General features: G+C 44.7%; 2 protein-coding genes across 2 annotated transcripts in view; one reads left to right on the forward strand and one right to left on the reverse strand.

The window, feature by feature from the left end:
* LOC117401057 (spermatogenesis-associated serine-rich protein 2) overlaps positions 1 to 8312 on the forward strand; it is a 35493-nt gene extending 27181 nt beyond the window's left edge. Inside the window, exons 10-13 of the mRNA XM_059013465.1 lie at positions 601 to 710; positions 2097 to 2199; positions 2680 to 2831; positions 3679 to 8312. Of these exons, the coding sequence (XP_058869448.1) occupies positions 601 to 710; positions 2097 to 2199; positions 2680 to 2831; positions 3679 to 3957 (644 nt within the window). The 3' untranslated portion in view covers positions 3958 to 8312. The remainder of the gene's footprint in view (positions 1 to 600; positions 711 to 2096; positions 2200 to 2679; positions 2832 to 3678) is intronic.
* Positions 8313 to 9088: 776 nt separating this feature from the next.
* On the reverse strand, positions 9089 to 18992 carry LOC117967048 (microspherule protein 1-like). Its single transcript, XM_059013466.1, has 15 exons — positions 18766 to 18992; positions 17753 to 17856; positions 17347 to 17500; positions 15939 to 16077; positions 15246 to 15410; positions 14770 to 14879; positions 14320 to 14428; positions 13777 to 13915; positions 12729 to 12804; positions 12614 to 12642; positions 11978 to 12070; positions 11496 to 11578; positions 10921 to 11008; positions 10177 to 10304; positions 9089 to 9867 (listed from the first exon to the last, which is right to left on the reverse strand). The coding sequence occupies exons 2-15, from the start codon at positions 17760 to 17762 to the stop codon at positions 9781 to 9783; spliced, it is 1410 nt and encodes a 469-aa protein (XP_058869449.1). The 5' UTR covers positions 17763 to 17856; positions 18766 to 18992; the 3' UTR covers positions 9089 to 9780.
* Positions 18993 to 21400: the final 2408 nt, after the last annotated feature.

A 21400-nucleotide genomic window follows, 5' to 3' on the forward strand; every position in this document is an offset into this window, starting at 1 on the left:
GCATACTTCCTTGAGGCAATACCCACGGTGTAATTTTCAGCACTTGACTATTCCAGCGAGCGTGTGGCATTCCCCTAACTCTTCCCTGCTCTGTAGCATTCTGTGTACCCACACTCGCCTTCTCAGTGTCCTACGCCTTCTGTTGAGCTAATACAACAGCAGTATTTCTCAATGTTCCTCATCACTGTCCCTCATTTTGCTGGAAATATGTGGGCGTGTACCAGAGAGCTGATTGGCATTTGCTCTGTAATATATCTGAGCCCTTTTTCATTCTGGTGTGACCGCTTCATAAACCATTTATGGTTATCTTTATCATTCCAGGTGTGACCGGGGCTTGATGCATAGTTACCAAACACACACGCACGCACGCACGCACGCACGCACACACACCCTGTGCTCTCCTCAAATATTACAAATTGTTGAGCAAAGTGCGTCATTGTAACCTGAATTATTTTATTGACAACTATTTGTTTGTTTTCCCCATGGAATGAACAGAATGCAGATTTTTTTTATTCGAATGAGATTGACAGTTTCCGCTGCACATGCGGTCACGTCCACTGTGAAGGAGCATCGGGGGTTGACCCTGTGTCTCTGTTTCAGTGGCGATCCTGGACAGCCGTCAGAAGAAGGCGGAGGTGCTGAGGAGACTGAGTGAGCAGGCCGTGGTCATGTCTGAGGAGCAGCTGAGTGAGCTCCGGGCAGATATAAAGGTAGGACAGTGGAGGAGCCTGCAGGACTCTCCCTGTGTGGGACTGTGTTATACACTGGAGCAGCATTTCTATTGGGAGTGAGGGAGCAGCTCAGTCTCCATGCCTCAAGCCTGCCCTGGACTGGAAGGAGCACCCTTTCTCTTAGAGGGTGAGGGAGCAGCTCAGTCTCCATGCCTCAAGCCTGCCTTGGACTGGAGGGAGCACCCTTTCTTTTACGGGGTGAAGGAGCAGTTCAGTCCCTATGCTTCAAGCCTGCCCTGGGCTGGAGGAAGCACATGTTGTTGGTTTCAGAGTTTCAGAGTCCTGCACTGGGTCTAAAGGTGTTTTTTTGGGAATCAAAACTAATGTCTTTTTCAGTAGTCTGCCTTCCTTGTCATCTTGTTACTACATGCGTTATTTCTCTGCCAAAACTATAGAATTGCAGAACTACTGGATTCTTGCATGTTTCTGTGTTAACAGACCCAAACATTGCAAATTGAAGCACAAGAGAAATCTTTTACTGAAATAATAAAGACCTTCAAAATAAGAAGTATAATTATACATTTTCTAACTAACAATAAGGGCCTTGAGTTAAAGGTGATGGCAGCAGAGCTGGGGTCATTTCATGTTTTAATGAATTCCAATTCCCTTTTAAAAATCAATTTCAAATTCCATTGAAAGAAATGATGTTTTAGAGGCAATGATTGTTCTACTGCTTTCATTTGAAGCCAGTTTAACTGACTGACAAACAGTGACTTCAGTACAACTGATTTGTTGCCACTGTGGGAAGCTCATTTTAACAGAATGCTGCTGTTTGGAATTTTGATCAGCGATGTGTTGGCATGGATTAAAAGGGAATTGATTTTAAAGGAATTGAAAACCAGGATTAACCCCTGAAATTAATATTGTAGTGTTCATCTTGGAGAATGAATACCCGCACAGAATGTGACCTGCAGATACGTCAGACTGTATTTGCATGTGTTTTAAGGCTGACTTGGATCACAACATGTGACCATTTTAATCACCAATACGCTGGCATGCTCGTTGCTTTGCACGTTTTGGTGGATTATGGAATGATGCGATCTCAAAGTTAGCGTTTAAATCTGTCATGGTTCATGCAATACTAGCTGTGCAGTACAGGAGTAATCGGAAGAAACACACGTTGACTTGTACGTGTTATTAGAAAGAACACTGGATATGTTTTGCCGGGAATGTTTCGTAATCCGCTTGGTGAAGTTATTTAACAAAAGTAGGCTTTGTAGTTCCGGAACTTTTTTTTTTTTTTTAATACATTCCTAGCACTCTGTATCTGGTACTTCCTGTCACAGCAATGCCTGCTGTGCCGCTGTCTCTTTGGGTAATGCAGGGTCCAGCTGGAACACTGACACGGTTCCTCTTTTCTTGCAGCACTTTGTTAGCGAGCGGAAGTATGATGAAGACCTGGGGAAAGCTGTCAAGTTCACCTACGAACTGGAACCAGCTAAGAAAAGCATCATGACATTCGGACAAGGTACTGCGGGGACACTGCTGGCCAAGCTGGCTGTGTCCTTCTGCTTTCTAGCTTAGCCAAAAGCTCGTGCACGTCATTAAAAGATTGTGTGTGTGACGTCCAGTATGAATACCAGGGCACAGACTTAGCATAACATCTATGCAACACATTTTGATGTCTGTGATCGCTTTTTAAAAATGTCACCTGTACTTGCACGCCTCTCTAAAGTTCTGTAATAAGTTTCTGTGTGCTTTTATTTATTTTTTTTAAATCTATTTAAAGCTGCTTTGTCTACTTCTGCCTTCAGTGTACAGCCACATTGAAGAAGGCACAAGCCGACTCGGTTTCTTATGTTTTACCTTTTTTAAATGTGATTGTTTTTAAAGTTATAGCTGCACCTCTCATTAAACAATTGCTGACCATTTCAGTAAAGGAAGTGACCCGTCAGAGGAACTCTGTACCCATGCGAGCTTGTCTGTACCCCTGTTTTCTCTCCCTCAGTGTACCACCCCCAGACCGGGTACTCCAACCGCTCCCGCTGCAGCTCAGTCTCCTCCCCCAGCACCCTGGATTGCCCTCCCTCTGTGCCCCAGGCCTCTGGGTACAGCCCCCCGAGCAGCAGCCCTCGACCGCCCGCGCAGCCCCAGAGACAGGTGAGACTGAACCAGCTGCATCGCAGCGCTCCCTGGCCAGGCTGGGTCTGCGTGATCTCCTGGGGATGCCTCTCCATGACTAACCCTCCCTGGGGCTATGTTTAGAAATGCTAAACTTAATAAACTCAAAGTTTCAACTGGTCTTTATCAAGGTCTTCAAATACCATGGCTGGAAACCTGTTCCAATTCCTGCTATAGTAATTAACAAATTATTAAAACATTAAAATAATTCCTGTCTAATCCAGCACCTCTGCAAACAGACGTTCTGTATTATTCAGAAACCAAATGGGATTTGTCCTTGTCAAATCCCTATTGAAATGAATGGTGTTATCCTCTATACAATCTGGAACCTGTCTATTCTGGAATCCAGCACTATTTGTAAGTCTTGTCTGCCTTAAAGCAATGCAAATCTCACTGTGTGCAAAGTCATGTGATTTATTTTCTTTCCAAGTTTAATCAAGTTCTGTAGTTCTGCTACATCCTATATAACGGAGAAATGTATACATCCTTGAATTGCCTGGCCAGTGCTTTGACTGAGACTCTGACATGCAAAGTATTTTTTAAACCAGCACACTGTAATTGCCAGTGATGCCTGATTTGACAGGTTTTACTGTAAGTAAATCCTCTTGAGATTCACTTAAACACAATGAAGCACCAAAGTAGCCAGGCAAAGCTCTGTGGCTCCATCACACCAACATGCAGACAAGAAGGGCTTGTATCGGAGCTGCTTACAATATTCACTTCATTTGTATACATCTTCTGTCATGTACAAGAGCCTAGAAGTGTTCAGGAATGGACTGCTTTGATTGGGTGACTTGAGTGTTTCTAATTGGTTTTCTCCTCGCAGGGTTACCAAGGTAATAGAAGGCCAGGTCAAGGTTACCAGCCTCGGGGTCAAAGGCCGAACGGGGCGTCATACCAGGGCCGCTACGAAGACCGAAACAGAAACAACAGGACCAACTTCCGCTACCAGAGCCAAGCCCAGCCCAGGACCGCCAGCACGGCCAGCCCAGCCAACCCTTCCCCTCCCACCAACGGGACTGCGCCTCCTCGCCCCAGACAGGACCAGCCCAACGGGCTCCCCCAGCGCCCTCCCCGAACACACTGCCCTACGCCAGGCCCCTGAGACACCAGCGATGGAAGAACCCGAAATGGAAGTTTACATCTACAGCTCTTGTGCCACTTTAAGTCCTTTTTCTTCTTTTGAACCCCTGTCCCCCATTGCACCCTTCAGCTTTGTTTGTGTGTTGCTATGTTTCCACCTACAGTTATTCACTTAAAACTGCATCTATATACCTTGGTACCTTTTTTTTTTTTTTTTTTTTTGTCTACTTGCCTTTCCTAGATTTTTTACAACCCTCTTGATGCTACTTCAGAAGAACACAATGGATATTTGTATCCAAGACCTTTCATTCTTGCAGTGTCTGGAGAATGCCTCCATACCTTCTGAGTGTCGCGTTGCATTCAGAAGATTATAATGGAGATGTGCGAGGGGAGTGAACTGATTCCGGGGTGTCTAATGATCCAGAACCTCAGATATTCTTAAAGAAACAGTGAGGGATGTTCGCTAGCACTAACACGTGCAGAAAATATCCTCACCCATTCCAGTGGGTCTTGGTTTGACTCCAGTTGGGGGCATTAATTGGCCTCGCATTCCTGCCTTTAACAGCTGGCAGCTTATTCAAGTCCAGGGAATGAAATGACCTCCTCTTTGCCTTGCACACAGAGCTCTGCCCTCTTTCTCTCTTTATCTCACACACACCTCCAGACCCCGTCACTGCACGAGGTAACAGCTCACTGATTTAAAAGCTGGCAGATCCACAAAACAGGACCCTTCCTGAAATATTCTTTCAGACCTGAGACTCCATGGTTTCAAAACCCTGGTGAAGTACATTTATTCACGAGTGGTATTTTAGATCCACCAGTTGAATCGCGCCCTGTTAATGTCTATTGAAATTGTCTTGGTAACGGTTTGGGGTTTTGGGTGAGCATGGATTCGCTGTAGAGGGTTTATTTTGGAGATTCAGTTCTGGTGAGGAGTGCGTTTTGTGAAGACCCTGTGGCTCCCCCTGGTGGTGCCCTTGCAGCAGTTCAGCCTGTTGGTATAGAACTGCGTGCCAGTCTATTGGAGCTGTTAGGAGGATATTGTCCTAAGATGTTGATTTAACATTGTACTGAAGAATAATGTTCTATTTTGAGCTAGTTGAGGTCTTCTTGTATTTGTCTTAGCAAGTACAGATTGGTTAGAAACTGGAGTGGCTCAAAGTGTTTGCTATGATTTATATTATTGGGATCAAAGACTGTCTGTGTCTGTTCATTGCAGAGAGAGATTGTATAAGCATGACAGTAGATGGTATTAATCCTTAAGGAAAAGCAATGTTAAGATTTAATTTCATTATGTGGCTCCATGATGGAGTCTCGGGTATAGATAATGTAGATTGACCATGTGTTGATCGATGTGGCGTAACTGTTAGGGGAGTTTGAATGGACTCCTATTCAACAGTTCCTGCTTACAAATACATTAATAATAAAAATAATAGTACTCTACAGCTGAAGCATAATAAATGAAGATATGAAAGGCAAGGGACCAGGCTTACAAATAACTGCAAAAAAGGAAGAACATGTGATTTACAGAAACAAGTAACAAATTGAGGTTGAAACTTCTAGAATTGCCTCAAGAAATACTTTGTAACTTTTTGCTTCCTTTAACAGAATGGGAGGAGGAGAATTCGCTGTTCTTTTTCTCCGGTCTCCAGTGAAGCCACTCTCACACTTTAGTGCCTTGGTTATAGTCGGCAATGAATTCCAGTTTTTATCTCTGCTGGGTATTTCTCTAACTTGATTGTGTTTTTGTCTGCACATTAAAGTATGGTTCTGTGAGGGAGTGGCAACAGTAATTGATTCTCTTGAAGGTGGTGTCCCTTTTGATATCTTTGGTACCCTTTTCACTGCCCCCTTATTTAGTAAAAACAGCCCCCTCTGTTCCATGCTGCTCCCCTGCTATTGGAATCCTGCAGCGCTGTTTGTGCTGCACAGAGTGCCTGTAAAGAAGCAGGGTGGCACAGAGGAAAGCTCTCGCGAGGAGGGTGTGTGCCCTGTGTAAGAGAAGGGTCCTCTGTACTATACTGCAGCGCTGTCAGTGATTTGAAAATGTAAAAGTTCAGCGCTACGGGGAAGCTAATCGACAGATGAATGGATTTTAAAACCGTTCAGGTTTGTCATTCAGTTCCATTTGGATTGAAATTGGGTCACAAGGGCGTGAAACCTTTTGGAAGCTGGGGAACAAAACAAGCATTGTAACACAAGGTATTATGCATGCCACTTTGTAAATGATTAGGCTCAGAACAGTCTAATTGCTTTGACGTTCTGGTTGTCAAGTAAAGAGAAAGCTGTAATTAGCTGTTCTGTGTACTGATGTGGATCTGACAGTAACAATGGCAAAGAAAAAAGCTGCAGATAGTGAACAGTGCAGTCCACGGCGATTCTTCAGTTTTGCTCTAATACAATCAAGCTGTAGGAATTGAGAAAAGCAGCTGTTTTTAAAAATCCAATACAAAATACACAGCTGTTGTACAGACCTGCCAAAAAAATAAAACAACCCCATATGAAAATAAATAAAACAAACAATACCAAAAAAGAAAAAAGGGTGATTTGGGGCTTGCTGGATGCAAAAAGGCACATTTAAAAAGCTTAAGCGAGGGCTGAGAGCTTCAGGTTCTCATCATCGGGGGGAGAGGCTGCCATTCAGCATGAAACTTGTCACTAGACCCACTGAGACTATATCTGATTTCCTCCAGTTTGAGAAGTTGCATAATGTCTCTAACCCAGTGAACATATGAGGGTGGGGGAAGTGTGCTTCCAATTTAACAAAATAAGACTTTGGGCCAAGAGTGATGCAAACGCCAGGGTGCTCGACTGCAGAAGAATCAATGGGGCATGTGGGAGAGAACAGACGCACAAAATTCTGAATTTGCAAACGGCAAAAGAAATGCGTCCTTGGTTTGTTATATTTTAGTGAAAGACTCTCAAAGGATGCAAAGTTACTGTCAATGTAAAGATCTTTCAAACATTTCAGACCATTTCTATGCCAGGTATGGAAGGAGGGATCACTCCCAGAGGGTACAAAATGAGGGTTAGCAACAGTGGGAGACAACATTGATATGGACTGGAAACCAAGAGGCTGCCTGAACTGGGCCCCACATTTGAAGGGAGTGTTTTATTAAAGGGTTATTGCTAAACTGGGAATCGGAAAGCGATAGAGAGGAACATATCTGTGACGGTAAGGAAGTAGGCTGACAAGAAGCAGCTTCCACAGGTAGCCAAGCTGGGCCTGTCTGCTGTAGATGGGCATGTAGCCACTGTCTTATGCAACGAATATTTGCTGACCAATAGTAAAAGTGGAAATTAGACAAGGCCCACCGACGAGATGCTCTGGTCTCTGAAGGAAGGACCTGCGATTACGAGGATTTTTCTTGTTCCATATAAATGAAGTCAGTTTATCTAGTGTTTAAAGAAAAATAATAATTTAGGGAAGAAGCTATAAGAATTTAGGAAGTATATTCATTTTAACTGAGTTAATACGGTAGAGCTAACCAGTGTGCAAAATCCTGTTTAATATGATCTAATAGAGGAGTGGAATTTGATTGGTTGGTATGGGATCGTGTAACAGTAATTCCTAATTATATAAACTTTTCATATGAAATTTTAAAGGGTGCACATTGACCATTTACAGTTGCAGAATTGATTGGAAACAATTCACTTATGTACATTGAGTTTATATCCAGAAGATTTACCAAATCTATCAAAAAGACAGGTCAGACAGGTAAAGAAGATTATGTGCGTAGAGAGACGTCCCCTGTTCCAATCCTCCCTGAGCCACACCCTGACTCGTATGTAGGGCAGGCATGAGTGTCTAATTAAATACTGGTGTGGGGCTGGAAATGTATTACTTCTAAGTGTGTGTTGAATAAGAGCATAGCAACCTCCTCAAACACGAGCTGTGAGGTCTCAGATAATAAAGGTCACTTTTAATTGCAGTTCTCTAGCTTTTGAACAATAACGTACCACACCCATTCACAGCGGCAAGGACATAATGCATTGTCACACACAAAACATCTTTCTGGCACGACACCTTTTTGTTTTTGTCTGATCTCCTCCAGAACGCTGGCACACACTGTACTGTGATTGCCGTTCTCTTTGTCTCTGCCACAGTGAGTGTTTCTTGCTGTGCAGCTCTGAGTTTGCCTGTCGCTGTGCACTTGGGACAGCTCTCAAACTAGAAGTGCCTTCCGTCATCTCTTCAAGTCCTGCCACGTGTAGCCATCCCCCCAAACATGGGACCAAAGACCCCTCCTTCTCCTCCTCCCTTCCCTCAGAGTCTGGTTTCCAGTGCACAGAGCAGTGCTGGACAGGATTAAGAGGCTCCACTCAGTCTCGTGATTAGTAATGATACTGTTAATAAAATGATGTTAGCAAATACAAGCCAGTGTCCAGGACTCTTTTATCATGCATGCTTTTACTAGAACTTCTTGCTAGTGTATCTCCAGTGCTATTTTTAAAAAGTAGTTCTGTGCTGGTTACTCGTTATTTCTAAGGTAATGATAAACTCAAAGGCAAGACTGAGTGGGCACTTCAACGCTGACCTGAACACCTGCCTTCAGCACCGGGTCTCGACGCTGACCTGAACACCTGCCCTTCAGCGCCGGGTCTCCACGCTGACCTGAACACCTGATGATTTGCAAAGAAACATATTTTTATGTGATGAAACTGGGCAGATTCTTGAGTTTCATAAGGACATATTAAGCTAGTTTTATGTGGAAAACTGTCCTCCTGAACAGCTGAAAAAAATGAACTGAGTTAACTATATTTTGTCACTAGTGGTATGTATTGTTATTTATTTATTTGGCAGACAGTAGTATTTTTCCTCATTGATACATTTTCCAAACTTTTTACCAGGAAATTGAACTGTGATAGCTGAGGTTATGTATTTCAGATTGCATCTTGATAGAGAGGTGTAAAAGATGCACATTTAGAAACTGCTATGAAAGCTAAAAGAAAATTCTCATTCTACTCGCTGTGTTTGAGGGCACATAATGCTCTGTTTATAAAAACATCTTTCTAGTTAAACTTTTGGTAGCAAGCACAACACAAATTAGGGTAACCCAAAGTCATTTATTAAAAAAAAAAAAAACTAAAAACACCTCAGGGTCCACGGTCGCAGCTATACAGACTGCAGCACAAGAAATCACACGACCACACAGGGTTTGAAGTCCTTTTATTTGCCCTTTACAAAGGCGTTGCTTTTGCTCCATGTTAAAGCTGCAGGGGCATCATGGGTCCCGTGCTGTCAGGAGATCGTACCCGCTCCACCTGCAGGGTCAATTACCTGCTTGTCACAGTTTCAGAATGAACAGCACCCCCTGCTGGTTCATGGAGGTGTAGAAGTTAGCAGAACAAGCAAAACAGTGCCACCTTGTGTTCAGTTACAGCAGTGCTGCTTTTCTAGTAAATGTCTTCCTTTTTATTTTCACCGCCTTGGTATCACAGCCAAATTCTTCAAGCAAGCCATTAGAATCTTCTTTTTTCTTCAGCAGATTTTCATAATATTTGTAATACTCTGCAGTCTTATAAAGCTCACCCACACACACACACACCCCTCCCATACAAACAATCACTCAAAGAGTAAATACCTACAAACAGTTTCATACTTTCATAATATTTGCAGTCGCTATGAGTGGTTCTGAATTCTGATCCACCAATACTAACGCAATGCTTCTGCGGAATGCTGCCTGACTCAAAGGCATTTGGTTTTCTTCTTTTGCTAAAGTAACTGCACTAGTTGCTCTTACGATTCATATGAACACTTGTATACATTCTTACACAAGACCACAGGTGTACTCTCCCACACACAAGTCTGCTCAGACTGGCTGTGACAGTGTCCCCTGCTGCCTCACTGCAGGCTGATCTTGGCTGCCTCTGCCTTGATGAGAGCAATGAGCTCCTGGTTGATCAGGAAGACAAAGCGAAGGCCAGCGATCTGAGAGAGAGGAAGACAGCAGTTCAGTGAGTCTGAACTTAAAATCAATCGCTGTTACGGGTTTGTCAAAATGCCAGCAGCATCTTATCCTGTGTACAGAGGTCACACCCTGTACAGAACAAACCAATAAACAAGTCTGAATGACCTAGGTTAGTACTAATCTTTAGCAAAGCTAACATTAGTCCAAGATTTACGTCAGTCTCATGTTAAAAAGTGTGATTTGGGGCATCTTAAAAGGGTGGCAAATACAAAAAAGCATGACTGAAATGCTGCCCATTTGTATTTCTCCCCTCTCCTCTCCTCTCTCACCTCCACCACACTGTTGTTATTCAGTTTCCACTTGTTTCCAGACAGCACTGGTCTGCCGTCGATGTAGATCGGTCTCCGGCCCTCGTTAGCGATGAAGAAATCCCCGTTGTTCTTCAGCTTAATGATTCCTGGAGACGAATCAAAACACAGGAGCCGTGAGGAAGGAGCGCGGAGATCCACGTTATTACTTATTGAAAGCCTGAAAAGACTCGTTAGTAACTATATAAATCACTCAGGGTCACAGGGGGATACATTTAGGGTTACAAGTGTCGCTTAATATTACCTCAAACTGCTCCATCAGCAGTGATGTAGGGCACAAAGGTCTGGAAGATGAGAATGCTGCCCACATTCATGCAAAACTGAAATATTTCCTATGGAAGTTGTTTCACCTTAAATGGAATTACCACAGGGTTGCAGAAATGAACTGGTCTGGTGCCACGTTCATATCCCCCCCACCCCCAAGTGTATTGAATCCTGGGAAGACCCCACTTTGAATCAATTTTTAATACCATCTTTAAACAATATAATCTTTTATTATGTATCTCAATGCTAAACAACATATTGAAGACAATTGGCAATAGACGGAACTATAAAACACGAAATGGAGTAATACTGAAATAAACTTCATTCATGAATCATTTCATTAGCTGGAATCTCTTTAAACTCCTTGCACTGTTTGTAAGACAGTCCCAAGTATACCTGACTGCACCCCCCCACCCCCCCATCCCCGATCGCTCGCAGTACCTTGTTTTCGGGAGATCTTCCAGGCCGGTCCCTCCAGAGACAGGTCCACATCTATCTGCCTGTCCTTAGTGGCTCGACCCAGAGTGATCTGCAGGAGAGAGGCAGGGCGTCCATTCAGACACAGCAACAGGTTAGATCAGGGCGTCCATTCAGACACAGCAACGGGTTAGATCAGGGCGTCCATTTAGACACAGCAACAGGTTAGATCAGGGCGTCCATTCAGACACAGCAACAGGTTAGATCAGGGCGTCCATTCAGACACAGCAACGGGTTAGATCAGGGGGTCCATTCAGACACAGCAACGGGTTAGATCAGGGCGTCCATTCAGACACAGCAACAAGTTAGATCATTACTATGTGAAAATCACCGAACTGTAGAGGGTGTATTTCTGTCTGCAAAATGACAGGGAGAAAGTCGCACTGAACAGGAGTTAGGACATGATAAATAATGGTTAAAGCTCCAATCGATCTGTATTTTTCATCATCACACGCCCCTTAATGAGGTGTTCAGTGCTCGGGTGGCGATGGGGGTGGAGCGTGCAGTGTGCCGTCACGTCTCGATGTGTAATTGGTTACCTCTCGTGACCTCATCAGGTAGCGCACCATCCTCCCTCGCAGCGCTGCCAGCGTCTGATTGTCGAAGTCCGGGGAGCTCATCCCTAAAAACAAGACCACAGCCGTCTGTCTTACTGAACATCTTAGTAGCAGTGACTGTCTTCAAATGCATGCAATCCATTTGCATTTGCAAATCTGGCCCAGTAGTATCCATTTACCATTAATATATTTTACTAGAAACACACACATGGTTTACTGTCAAACACTGCTTCGGAACTACAAATTAAAAAAATTAATACAATCATATCTTAGATCGTCAAAACAGCTTCAATTGAAAATTCACCTTCCTTAAACGGCATTCCAGTCAGCATGGAAGAGGTCAAGGAGTCCGACTGGTCACTGGCTCAATGTTACAGTTTAATGATTATTAGTAAGGCACTAAATCAAACATACTAAAGCATCACTGATTCACTTACAGCCTTTCTTAGCAGATTTTGGCTCACCTGTGATGCTGTCCACCAGCACCTGCCAGCGTGGCAGCTCCTGCTCCAGCTGCCTGATCTCCCTCTTCTGGTGTCGATCTGCGATCATCAGCTCTGGAAGGGAAGAGGTTAGAGTAAGGAGCGGGGTTCTGAAATATAACGTCACGCGTCCCTCGTGCTGCTACAACTGTTTAAATATATCGTCACGCGTCCCCCGTGCTGCTACAACTGTTTAAATAATGTACCTGTCATTTCTTTTCATTTTTTAAATTTAGTAATCGGAAATTGATTTTACTGCATTTTTTTCTCCCAATTTGAAATGTCCGATTGTAGTTTTTTAGGCTCAGCTCACCGGTACCACCCCTGCGTAGACTCAGGAGCAGCAAAGACAAGCACATGCTGTCCTCAGAAGCGTGTGTCATCAGCCGGCTGCTTCTTTTCACTCTGCAGGCCCGCCATGCAACCAACCCAGAGCTATAGCGTCGGAGGACCACGCAGCTCTGGGCAGCTTACAGGCAAGCCCGCAGGCGCCCGGCCAGTCTGCAGGTGTCGTTGGTGCGCGGTGAGCCGAGGACACCCTGGCCGACCAATGTCAGACGAGGACGTTTCACCACTGAGCTTCCATCATTAAGATTGCAAACAGACAGGCTGCCTTACCGTGCTCCAGGACTTCATCCCTGGTGTCCCTGCACAAAGGAAAACAGAGCGGTTATTCCAGCGACGACTCGGACATGGAAACACTCACCTCAGAACAGGGTGGATCGGAACTCACTTGAGTTTGGTGTCGTCCACCAGCTGCTCTGCGTCTGAGAAGTTGAGGACCTGGTCTCCTCTGGGCAGCGGCTGGACTGGAAACACAGCAAGAGCCAGTTAGTCCAGGTGCAATCAGCAACCAATTTCACACTCGTATACCAGAGAGGTAACAATCAACTATAAAATCAAAGCATTGCTTCAAATGCAAAAGGCATACGTGTAGACTCTCCACGTCTTAAAACACAGCACATTACACACAGCAGTAGAATATATCCAAATTATAGTTAAAAGCAAGAAGAGATGTTTTCAGTAGATTCTGCCTTTTCTCATCTCAGGACAAATCCAGCGCTTTAGTCCAGAACGTGTAACGTGTGTCTGGGTAGCTCGCTGTGTGAGGCTCCACACAGGGAGCAGGGAGATTAATCGATCAGTCAATGGTTTAATTGAGGCTTGTAAGATAAAAGCCATGGCGATCAATAATCGATTCAAATCACAATGCATTATCATTCAGAACAAAATCCTTCCTTCATCCAACGAAATAAATAGTAAAAAATACCTCTCTTTTTTTTTTTTACACCTTTTTGATTGATTTATTTATTATAAAGTTGTATTCGTCCAAACAATAAAAACGTTTGTAATTATTATTTTCCAAAAGTTGTTGAAATATATTCTTATTTTTTTCACGTAAAATAATTTCAAATTAAGATGAAAACTATATACAGCCACATTTGTTAAGTGGCAATAATATATCAAGGTGAATTGCAGCATTTTGCATTGAAAAGCTATGAGGGTGTCAATACCTATATATAAGCACTCACAATAAAACCAGGGAGCTCTTGGAACTTGCATAGGAAGTCCACATTGTGTTAAATAAAACACCTTTATACGGCATTCTAGAATCACTGAAAGAAACTAAATTTAGCACTGCTGCGTGTTTTATAGTTATAGATAGAATCTCAACAGTATTTTTTCTAACTTGTCTTCAGTGTGTAACATGTTTGCTGGATTCGATGGAGAGCCAGTCTGGATTCCGAGCCTGCGTTGGGGAGCAGGTGGAGCGGACTCACCGGCCTGGTCCTCCAGCAGGTAGTACTGTTTGAGGAGCTGCCAGTGCACCTGCAGGCTCCGGGCTGTGCGGGATGGGTAGAACACGCCTGGGTGTTTGTTCAGCAGCTCCTGGAACACATCCAGCTTGGGCTGGCTGGTCTGAAACACACAGGGGAACAGGGAGAGCGGTCAGCACCAGCAAGGAGGAACAGGGAGAGAGCGGTGAGCACCAGCAAGGAGGAACAGGGAGAGCGGTCAGGACCAGCAAGGAGGAACAGGGAGAGAGCGGTCAGCACCAGCAAGGAGGAACAGGGAGAGAGCGGTCAGCACCAGCAAGGAGGTGCAACAGATTTGCAAACTGATAGACGCTCCCCCCACAGTGACCCTTAATTGGATTACACATGCCAGGCCTTTTCATATACAGTTAATTTCCAAATTACTACTCTAAAAAAAACTAACTGAGAACTTTGTTCACGTTGCAGTGAACCTAATTTGGCCAGTTCCACATTTGATGATTTAGTTTTCACGGTGCACTGTTAGTGCCGGTCACACTGCGGACTCACCGAGCCAATCTTGGACAGCAGCGCCTCCTCTGGCCTGCTGAATAAAGCCTTGCTCTGAATGGCAGCGATGGCCTCCGGGTGCAGCTGGCGCATTGCCTGCCACGCCAACCTGGAGAGAGGGTCGAGGAAAAAAAAAGAGTAGAGAAGGAGAGGAATGGGATAGGATGGTTAGCAAACTAGTCTGGAGCATTCAAAAATGTGCAGCAAAACAAAGTCGGAAAAGATTATGTGTAGAAAACGACAGTTACAGCAACTACAGTGGTGTGTATGCATTGTAATGTCAGCTTGGTACATTAGCCATGCAGTGTAAACAGTGACACCTATGTGGCAATCAAGGTGAACTGCAGCATTTTGCATTGAAAAGACATGAGGGTGTAAATGCTATTGGGCACCGCAGTGTGTATATAAACAGGAGGAGGTCCCACATTGTGTTTAAATGTAACCTCTTACTTGGAGATGACAGGGTCGTACAGCAGGGCGTACCAGCGCTCCTGCACCTCTCGCAGAGTGAACCTGCAGCTGAACTTCACTCCCAGGTGAACTGCAGTCAGGTCTGTGGTCTGAAACACAGCACACACACTTCAGCTATTTTCTTCGAAGGAATTGGAATTGATATTTTAAAAACAGAATTCTTGTGATTGTTCAACTGCTTTAAGTCGATTTAAATTGATCAATTTAAATGATTTGTTGCCACTGTGAGAAGCTCATTTTAACAGAATACTGCTCATTGCAATCTTGATCAGTGGTGTGTTGGAATTGATTGAAAGGGAATTTGAATTGACCTCAACCCTGATGATTGATCCCTGGAGACCTCTTCCAGCCCCTTGTGCAGTCTGTGCCATGTCAAGGCTGTGATCAGGGGGCACGGTGGCCCTACCTGACATCAGGTCCTACGATGGTGTTCAGTGTGTGTAGGAGTTGCTCACCTGTAGCACTGCGTTAATGAGGAGCAGGTCGTCAGTGGGCTTCCACCTGCCCAGGTCTTTAGTGATCTGCAGGGGCTGCTTGCTCTTCTTCACTCTCTTGGTGATGGTGGGAAGGGTGGTGACTGTGGCCAGAGGGGGCGCTGGTGTGCTGTTAGATTTCGACACCTATGAGAGGCAATTTTAGGTTTGCAGAGGCCACAGATAACACAAAATAACTGTTCTAACTAAATGTCTCAATCATTATGTCTTTTCAAGGTCTCCCTTAGGAATCGTCTTGTCTGTGTTCTGTGTTGTCATGGTGACCGGTCCGGTTTCTAGAACCAGTTAGATACTCATGTCACTGAAGTTAATGTACAAATGTCAGATTTGGATGAGTGGTTCTGAAGATAGAAGTCCCCAATTGCAAAGGCAAATAAAACCATTTGCAATGTACACTGTTACAAGGACAGGGGTCTGCACGATGGGAATTTTGCCAACAAGTGATGGCCAAAAAAAATGTTTACAATGGAAGTTTAACGGAACTACCATATATATACACATCAGGGCTAGAAGTGAACTTTAAGGCAGTAGTGAGGATTTGCTACCTGCCTGGAAAGCAGGGAGCAAAATGGTCTTATTCTGTAGTGCTTGATTTGACTGTATGTGCTGGGTTGTTTGTACAACTGTTGCCAGGGAGAGTAGGAAAGGTTTTACCTTCTTTTTCTCATTGGACGAGGGCTCGCTCCCGGAGTAGCGGGCTGGTTCAATCACAGGCGGCCCTTTGACCCGGGTGGAGGATTTGGCCAGGCTGCTCTCCACCAGCTCATCATCAAACTTCTTGCGCTTTATAGACCTGTGAGAAAACGAGTGAGAGGCGACTGCACCCGGATCCATCTGGGAAGCTCAGACTCATCTCTTAATAAGCACTGCAGCCTGGGAAGCTCAGACTCATCTCTTAATAAGTACTGCAGTCTGGGAAGCTCAGCCTCATCTCTTAATAAGCACTGCAGTCTGGGAAGCTCAGACTCATCTCTTAATAAGCACTGCAGCCTGGGAAGCTCAGACTCATCTCTTAATAAGCACTGCAGTCTGGGAAGCTCAGACTCATCTCTTAATAAGCACTGCAGTCTGGGAAGCTCAGACTCATCTCTTAATAAGCACTGCAGTCTGGGAAGCTCAGACTCATCTCTGAATAAGCACTGCAGTCTGGGAAGCTCAGACTCATCTCTTAATAAGCACTGCAGTCTGGGAAGCTCAGACTCATCTCTTAATAAGCACTGCAGTCTGGGAAGCTCAGACTCATCTCTTAATAAGCACTGCAGTCTGGGAAGCTCAGACTCATCTCTTAATAAGCACTGCAGTCTGGGAAGCTCAGACTCATCTCTTAATAAGCACTGCAGTCTGGGAAGCTCAGACTCATCTCTTAATAAGCACTGCAGTCTGGGAAGCTCAGCCTCATCTCTTAATAAGCACTGCAGTCTGGGAAGCTCAGCCTCATCTGGGTTCATTTCGGTACAATAATGTTTTTCCAGTCTTTTCAAATCTACTACATTAAGTGCCAATCAATGATAACAAGCAGGCCAGCTCCTTATCAACATTGATTCGACTCGGATTCTTTATTGAAACTTCATGAAAGCTGTGCACCGGGTTGCAGGGGCTTTGATCCTCAATGCCATCACTCTCAATGTATTCTGTGCTTCTGATCAGCAGCGGACCTAATGTGACCGGAGATTTCCAAGCTGAAGAAAATCGAATGAAACGGGTGTCAATCATGCCTGACGCTTTCCTATTGGTGGATACCAGTATCTCTGCCCCATCACAGCTCAGCTGGTCAGAAACCACTCAAACTGAAAGTGGCTAAACCTGCTGTATAATTAACATGGTGCTCCAATGAACAACTCCAGTCAAACACCTACTTGTCACCTGATGTTTAAACGTACTGGTGAACTGATAAGGTCACCACGTTTGCTGAGTGAAGTGATATTACAGGCTCCACAGTACAAGTAGTATTATAGGTTATACATGTCAGGGATGGCAGCCGAGTAAGAAATGAATCAATCAGTGCGAGTTGTGCAAGTGTGTGCTGCATAGTGCAGGTCTGTGTGTGAGTTTAGCTCCGTACCTGGAGGAGCTGCGTCTCTTGGGCACCCCCCCGCTGAAGACCTGTGCCGCTGTTCTCTTGATGCCCTTCCCCCCCGCTGGCTCCTCATCCTCTGAGCGAGAATGCACAGCAGCGCCCCCTATAGTCAAATGCAGGCCGGATGCACCCTGAACATCTAGAGAGAGAGAGAGAGAGGAGGGGGTCAAACACACAGCCGCGAGAACAAAATGTAAAACAGGGCCCCCTAGAGGTCAACTTACACCTATCAGAACTCGAAAGATTGCACACGCAATTCTGAGGAGGGTAGTGGGAATGCTACTGAAGCTTAAGGGTACTTCCTATTCCATGGTTTCTGGAATCGCACGATCACGTGATTCAAAGAGGCACTCTGATTGGAAGGGCGTTCAAATGCTCTTCCAAGATTTACCTATATCCATTACTCCTCTTCAGTCAGACCGGCTTCTCATTTATTCTTTGGGGCTGTGTGCCTGACGTCTCGCAGTCTCCCTTCTGTTCACCCGAGAGCACCCCCTGGAGGAATAAAAAGGCAGCACCACCACAAATCAGCACACTATTGCTTCCAGTAGGACTACTAAGACAGAACGTTTGGTCCATCGGCTAAGTCACAGTCCAAGACTTTTTAATGATAAAAATGTCTTTGAATATAGATCCATTACCACAGAAATCTTAATGGAAGTGCCCGGTAAACCCCTTTCAATATGCTCTTAGCTCTGGGCGCCTTGTACCTCTCAAGCAGACAGCCATTGCCCTGAATGGTGGTTTTGTGATAGCAGGGTGCTAACCACCACACTCGTTTCACCTGTCAATCAGATTGAAACCTATGGCTACTTGTAGTGAAATTCAAAATTCTGTACATACATTTCTCTGATTCTAACCACATCCCTACAAAGCATACAGGTGTAATTCAGAGATGCGCTGATCCACACACAGGGTCACCATGTGACTCCATGTACACCAGGACAGCTCAGGCTTTTCAGCTTCCAATGCATTCTGGTAAGTGTAGTCCAGCTGTGCATTGCGACGTGAGTTCAAACCAGCCTCCTAGCATACACATGGGAGTCATAAACCCAATCCACAAACCTAGTTCTTTATTAATACAACAAACTGCTCATTCAAATGAGTGGTAATGCAACTGTATAATAATAGATCAATTTTAATAAGGTACAGCATCACTAGAGTTAGCATAACGCTTCTTTAAACGAACATGATTCAAAACAATACTGTAGCAACAATAATATAGCGTACTTATTTCCATTGAACCGAATGCTTTACGTCTCCAAACCATATATATTACATAGTAAAACAATTATTAGAAGTTAATAAACACAGATAACATAAATGACATCCTTTCGCTGTGTAAAACTTTCTCCAGTTGTTAACCTAACGTTTGTATTGTTTGGTCTGGTGTCCGCGCCTTACCGCGCTCACGCCGTCCTTTCACGATTAGTCTCGGTGCCACTCAGGTCTCCTCCTGTCCCGCCTCAACTCCCAGACCGATTAATTCTGTTTAATATAACTGAAATGGATTTTAATTTAATCCCAAATCTGGTAACAAAGCAGCTATAAACTAAAAACAACCACCTGCATTAATTACTTCCGCTCGGACGAGGAAGTGACGCTAGGCAGAAGCTGTGTTCAACCCCATTCACGTGATACAGGCGGTTAGATAATGATGTCACTGCCAGTATTGCTAAATGTATAGTGTTTGGAATTTGAGAGTTAACGGTTCTAGGGCGTCTATTACAAGCAATGCAGTCCTATGTTGAGGTCTTTGTTGAATTGTAGTCTACTGTTCACTTTTTGTTGTGTATTTATCTTCCTGCTGCACAATGTTAGAGTCCAGAGGGGAGCCATTTTTCTCATAGTCACGCAGTGCTTAATTTGTGAAGAGGTGCCGGGACGCAAGCAATGACAATGATACCGTTCTTAAGAACAGCACATTCAAAATCATAACACGTTTATTTGAAAGAGTATTGTACATACTACTGCTAGATGTCTACAATCACGTATTCTACAACTGGCTGTAAACATAGGCGCTTAACCCATAGGGCAGAGGGGGCATGTGCCACCCCCACTATCATCATTTTGTTTGTGCCGTGTATACACGCTGTTATTCTGTGTCTTATGGTTTTGCATTTAAACAGTTTAAAATTAAATTAAAAATCGAAACGCATTCAGAGGACTCCAAATGGCCGACATCGATAAAAAAAAAAGGTTTTGTGGTTGCGGTTGGGGTGGGGTTTGGGATGGTTGGGGTGGGGGTTGAGTTGGGGTGGGGGTTGAGTTGGGGTTGGGGTGGGTTGAGGTACAGTTGGGTTGGGGTTGGGATACAGTTGGGTTGGGTTGGGGTGGGGGTGGATTGAGTTGGGGTTGGGTTGGGGTTTGGGTGGATTGGGTTGGGGTTGGGGTGGGGTGGGGGTGGGTTGGGATTGGGATGGGTGGGGGTTGGGGTGGGGGTTGAGTTGGGGTTGGGGTGGGTTGAGGTACAGTTGGGTTGGGTTGGGGTGGGGGTTGGGATTGGGTGGGATTGGGTTGGGTTGGTGTTGGGGTGGTTTGGGTTGGGGTTGGGGTTGGGTTGGGGTTGGGGTGGATTGAGTTGGGGTTGGGTTGGGGTGGGGGTGGGTTGGGGTTGGTTTGGGTTGGGGTTGGGGTGGATTGAGTTGGGGTTGGGTTGGGGTTTGGGTGGATTGGGTTGGGGTTGGGGTGGGGTGGGGGTGGGTTGGGGTTGGGATGGGTGGGGGTTGGGGTGGGGGTTGAGTTGGGGTTGGGGTGGGTTGAGGTACAGTTGGGTTGGGGTTGGGATACAGTTGGGTTGGGTTGGGTTGGGGTGGATGTTGGGATTGGGTGGGATTGGGTTGGGTTGGTGTTGGGGTGGTTTGGGTTGGGGTTGGGGTGGATTGAGTTGGGGTTGGGTTGGGGTTTGGGTGGATTGGGTTGGGGTTGGGTTGGGGTGGGGTGGGGGTGGGTTGGGGTTGGGGTTGGGGTGGATTGGGTTGGGATTTGGGTCGGGTTGGGTTGATGTCGGAGAGGTGCAGAGCTTGGAAAGTGAATGGTGAGAGTACTGGACCACTTTTAAAGATAATTCATAAGACAAACTGGGCTAAACAGTTTCTGGCGGATATTTCTTTCTGCTGTGAAGTGACTGCAACAGAAACGCTGGGCAGTTTGTGGAGATTACAAAAAAATCTGAATAAAATTTAGGCAGCAGACTCTCTCGTTAGCATATATGCAGAATGGATAAAATGGTGTTGAGAATATTAAGAAAACTCATTTGAAAGTAAGAAATGGTATCAGATTTTGTACATTCATAAGTGAAGAGGTGCCGGGCGGGGCTGTGCCCCACTGCAAGCCCAGAGGTGCCGGGGCTATGCTACAGTCGCAAGCAGAAGTATTGGATCCCTACACTTATATATAAGACAATTCAAAAATACATGTTAAATACAAGCATGCAGTGAATATGACAAATACCAAAATACTGTTTCTGGAAGTTTGCTAACAATATTTAGATTACAAAAAAAAGCACTCAAGCAATTTCAAATATTTGTTCATGACAAAAGCATTGGCACCTTTACATTAAAAGTCTGTAAAAATGTATTCATATTGAAAACCATTACAGAGTAACTGAGCCTTCAGTGAAGAAAACATTGAACCTCCAGATAAACATGGAGGTGTTTGGATCACGATAGGGGCCAAGAACTGTGTATCCATCTGTCTGAGCGGAAGGAAATATGCAAGACAGAATGAGCCCAGAGTTCACCAACAAGATGTAACACACTGGGTAAGAATTATTATAAACCGTAAGCCGTAATAAAAGCAAGCTGACTATAAATGCTTGTCCTGGATCTGTTACCTTAATTCTGGTATAATAAGCGCAGGGTGCAATGCCTTTCTCATACTGTACATGCCATGCCTGTAATTTAAGGAACAGTAAGACCCCCCTCCTACTTTCCCCTATGAACATTTTCCACAGTAAATTTGTACTGTAATTTGTAATGTGGTGTAAAATGTGCTAGAAACGCCCCACCAGAGTCGGACTCCTGTTCCAGAAGTTGTG

This window comes from Acipenser ruthenus, chromosome 45 (assembly GCF_902713425.1).
Source record: "Acipenser ruthenus chromosome 45, fAciRut3.2 maternal haplotype, whole genome shotgun sequence".
NCBI classification, from domain to species: Eukaryota; Metazoa; Chordata; class Actinopteri; order Acipenseriformes; family Acipenseridae; genus Acipenser; species Acipenser ruthenus.

Excerpts from the sequence above, each read along its gene's own strand:
- LOC117967048 (XM_059013466.1), bottom strand. Across the intron at positions 15,411-15,938 it reads CGTCCAATGAGAAAAAGAAG|GTGTCGAAATCTAACAGCAC; the intron begins GTAAAACCTTTC and ends TGCCTCTCATAG. Across the intron at positions 10,305-10,920 it reads GAAGATCTCCCGAAAACAAG|GAATCATTAAGCTGAAGAAC; the intron begins GTACTGCGAGCG and ends ATTCGTCTCCAG.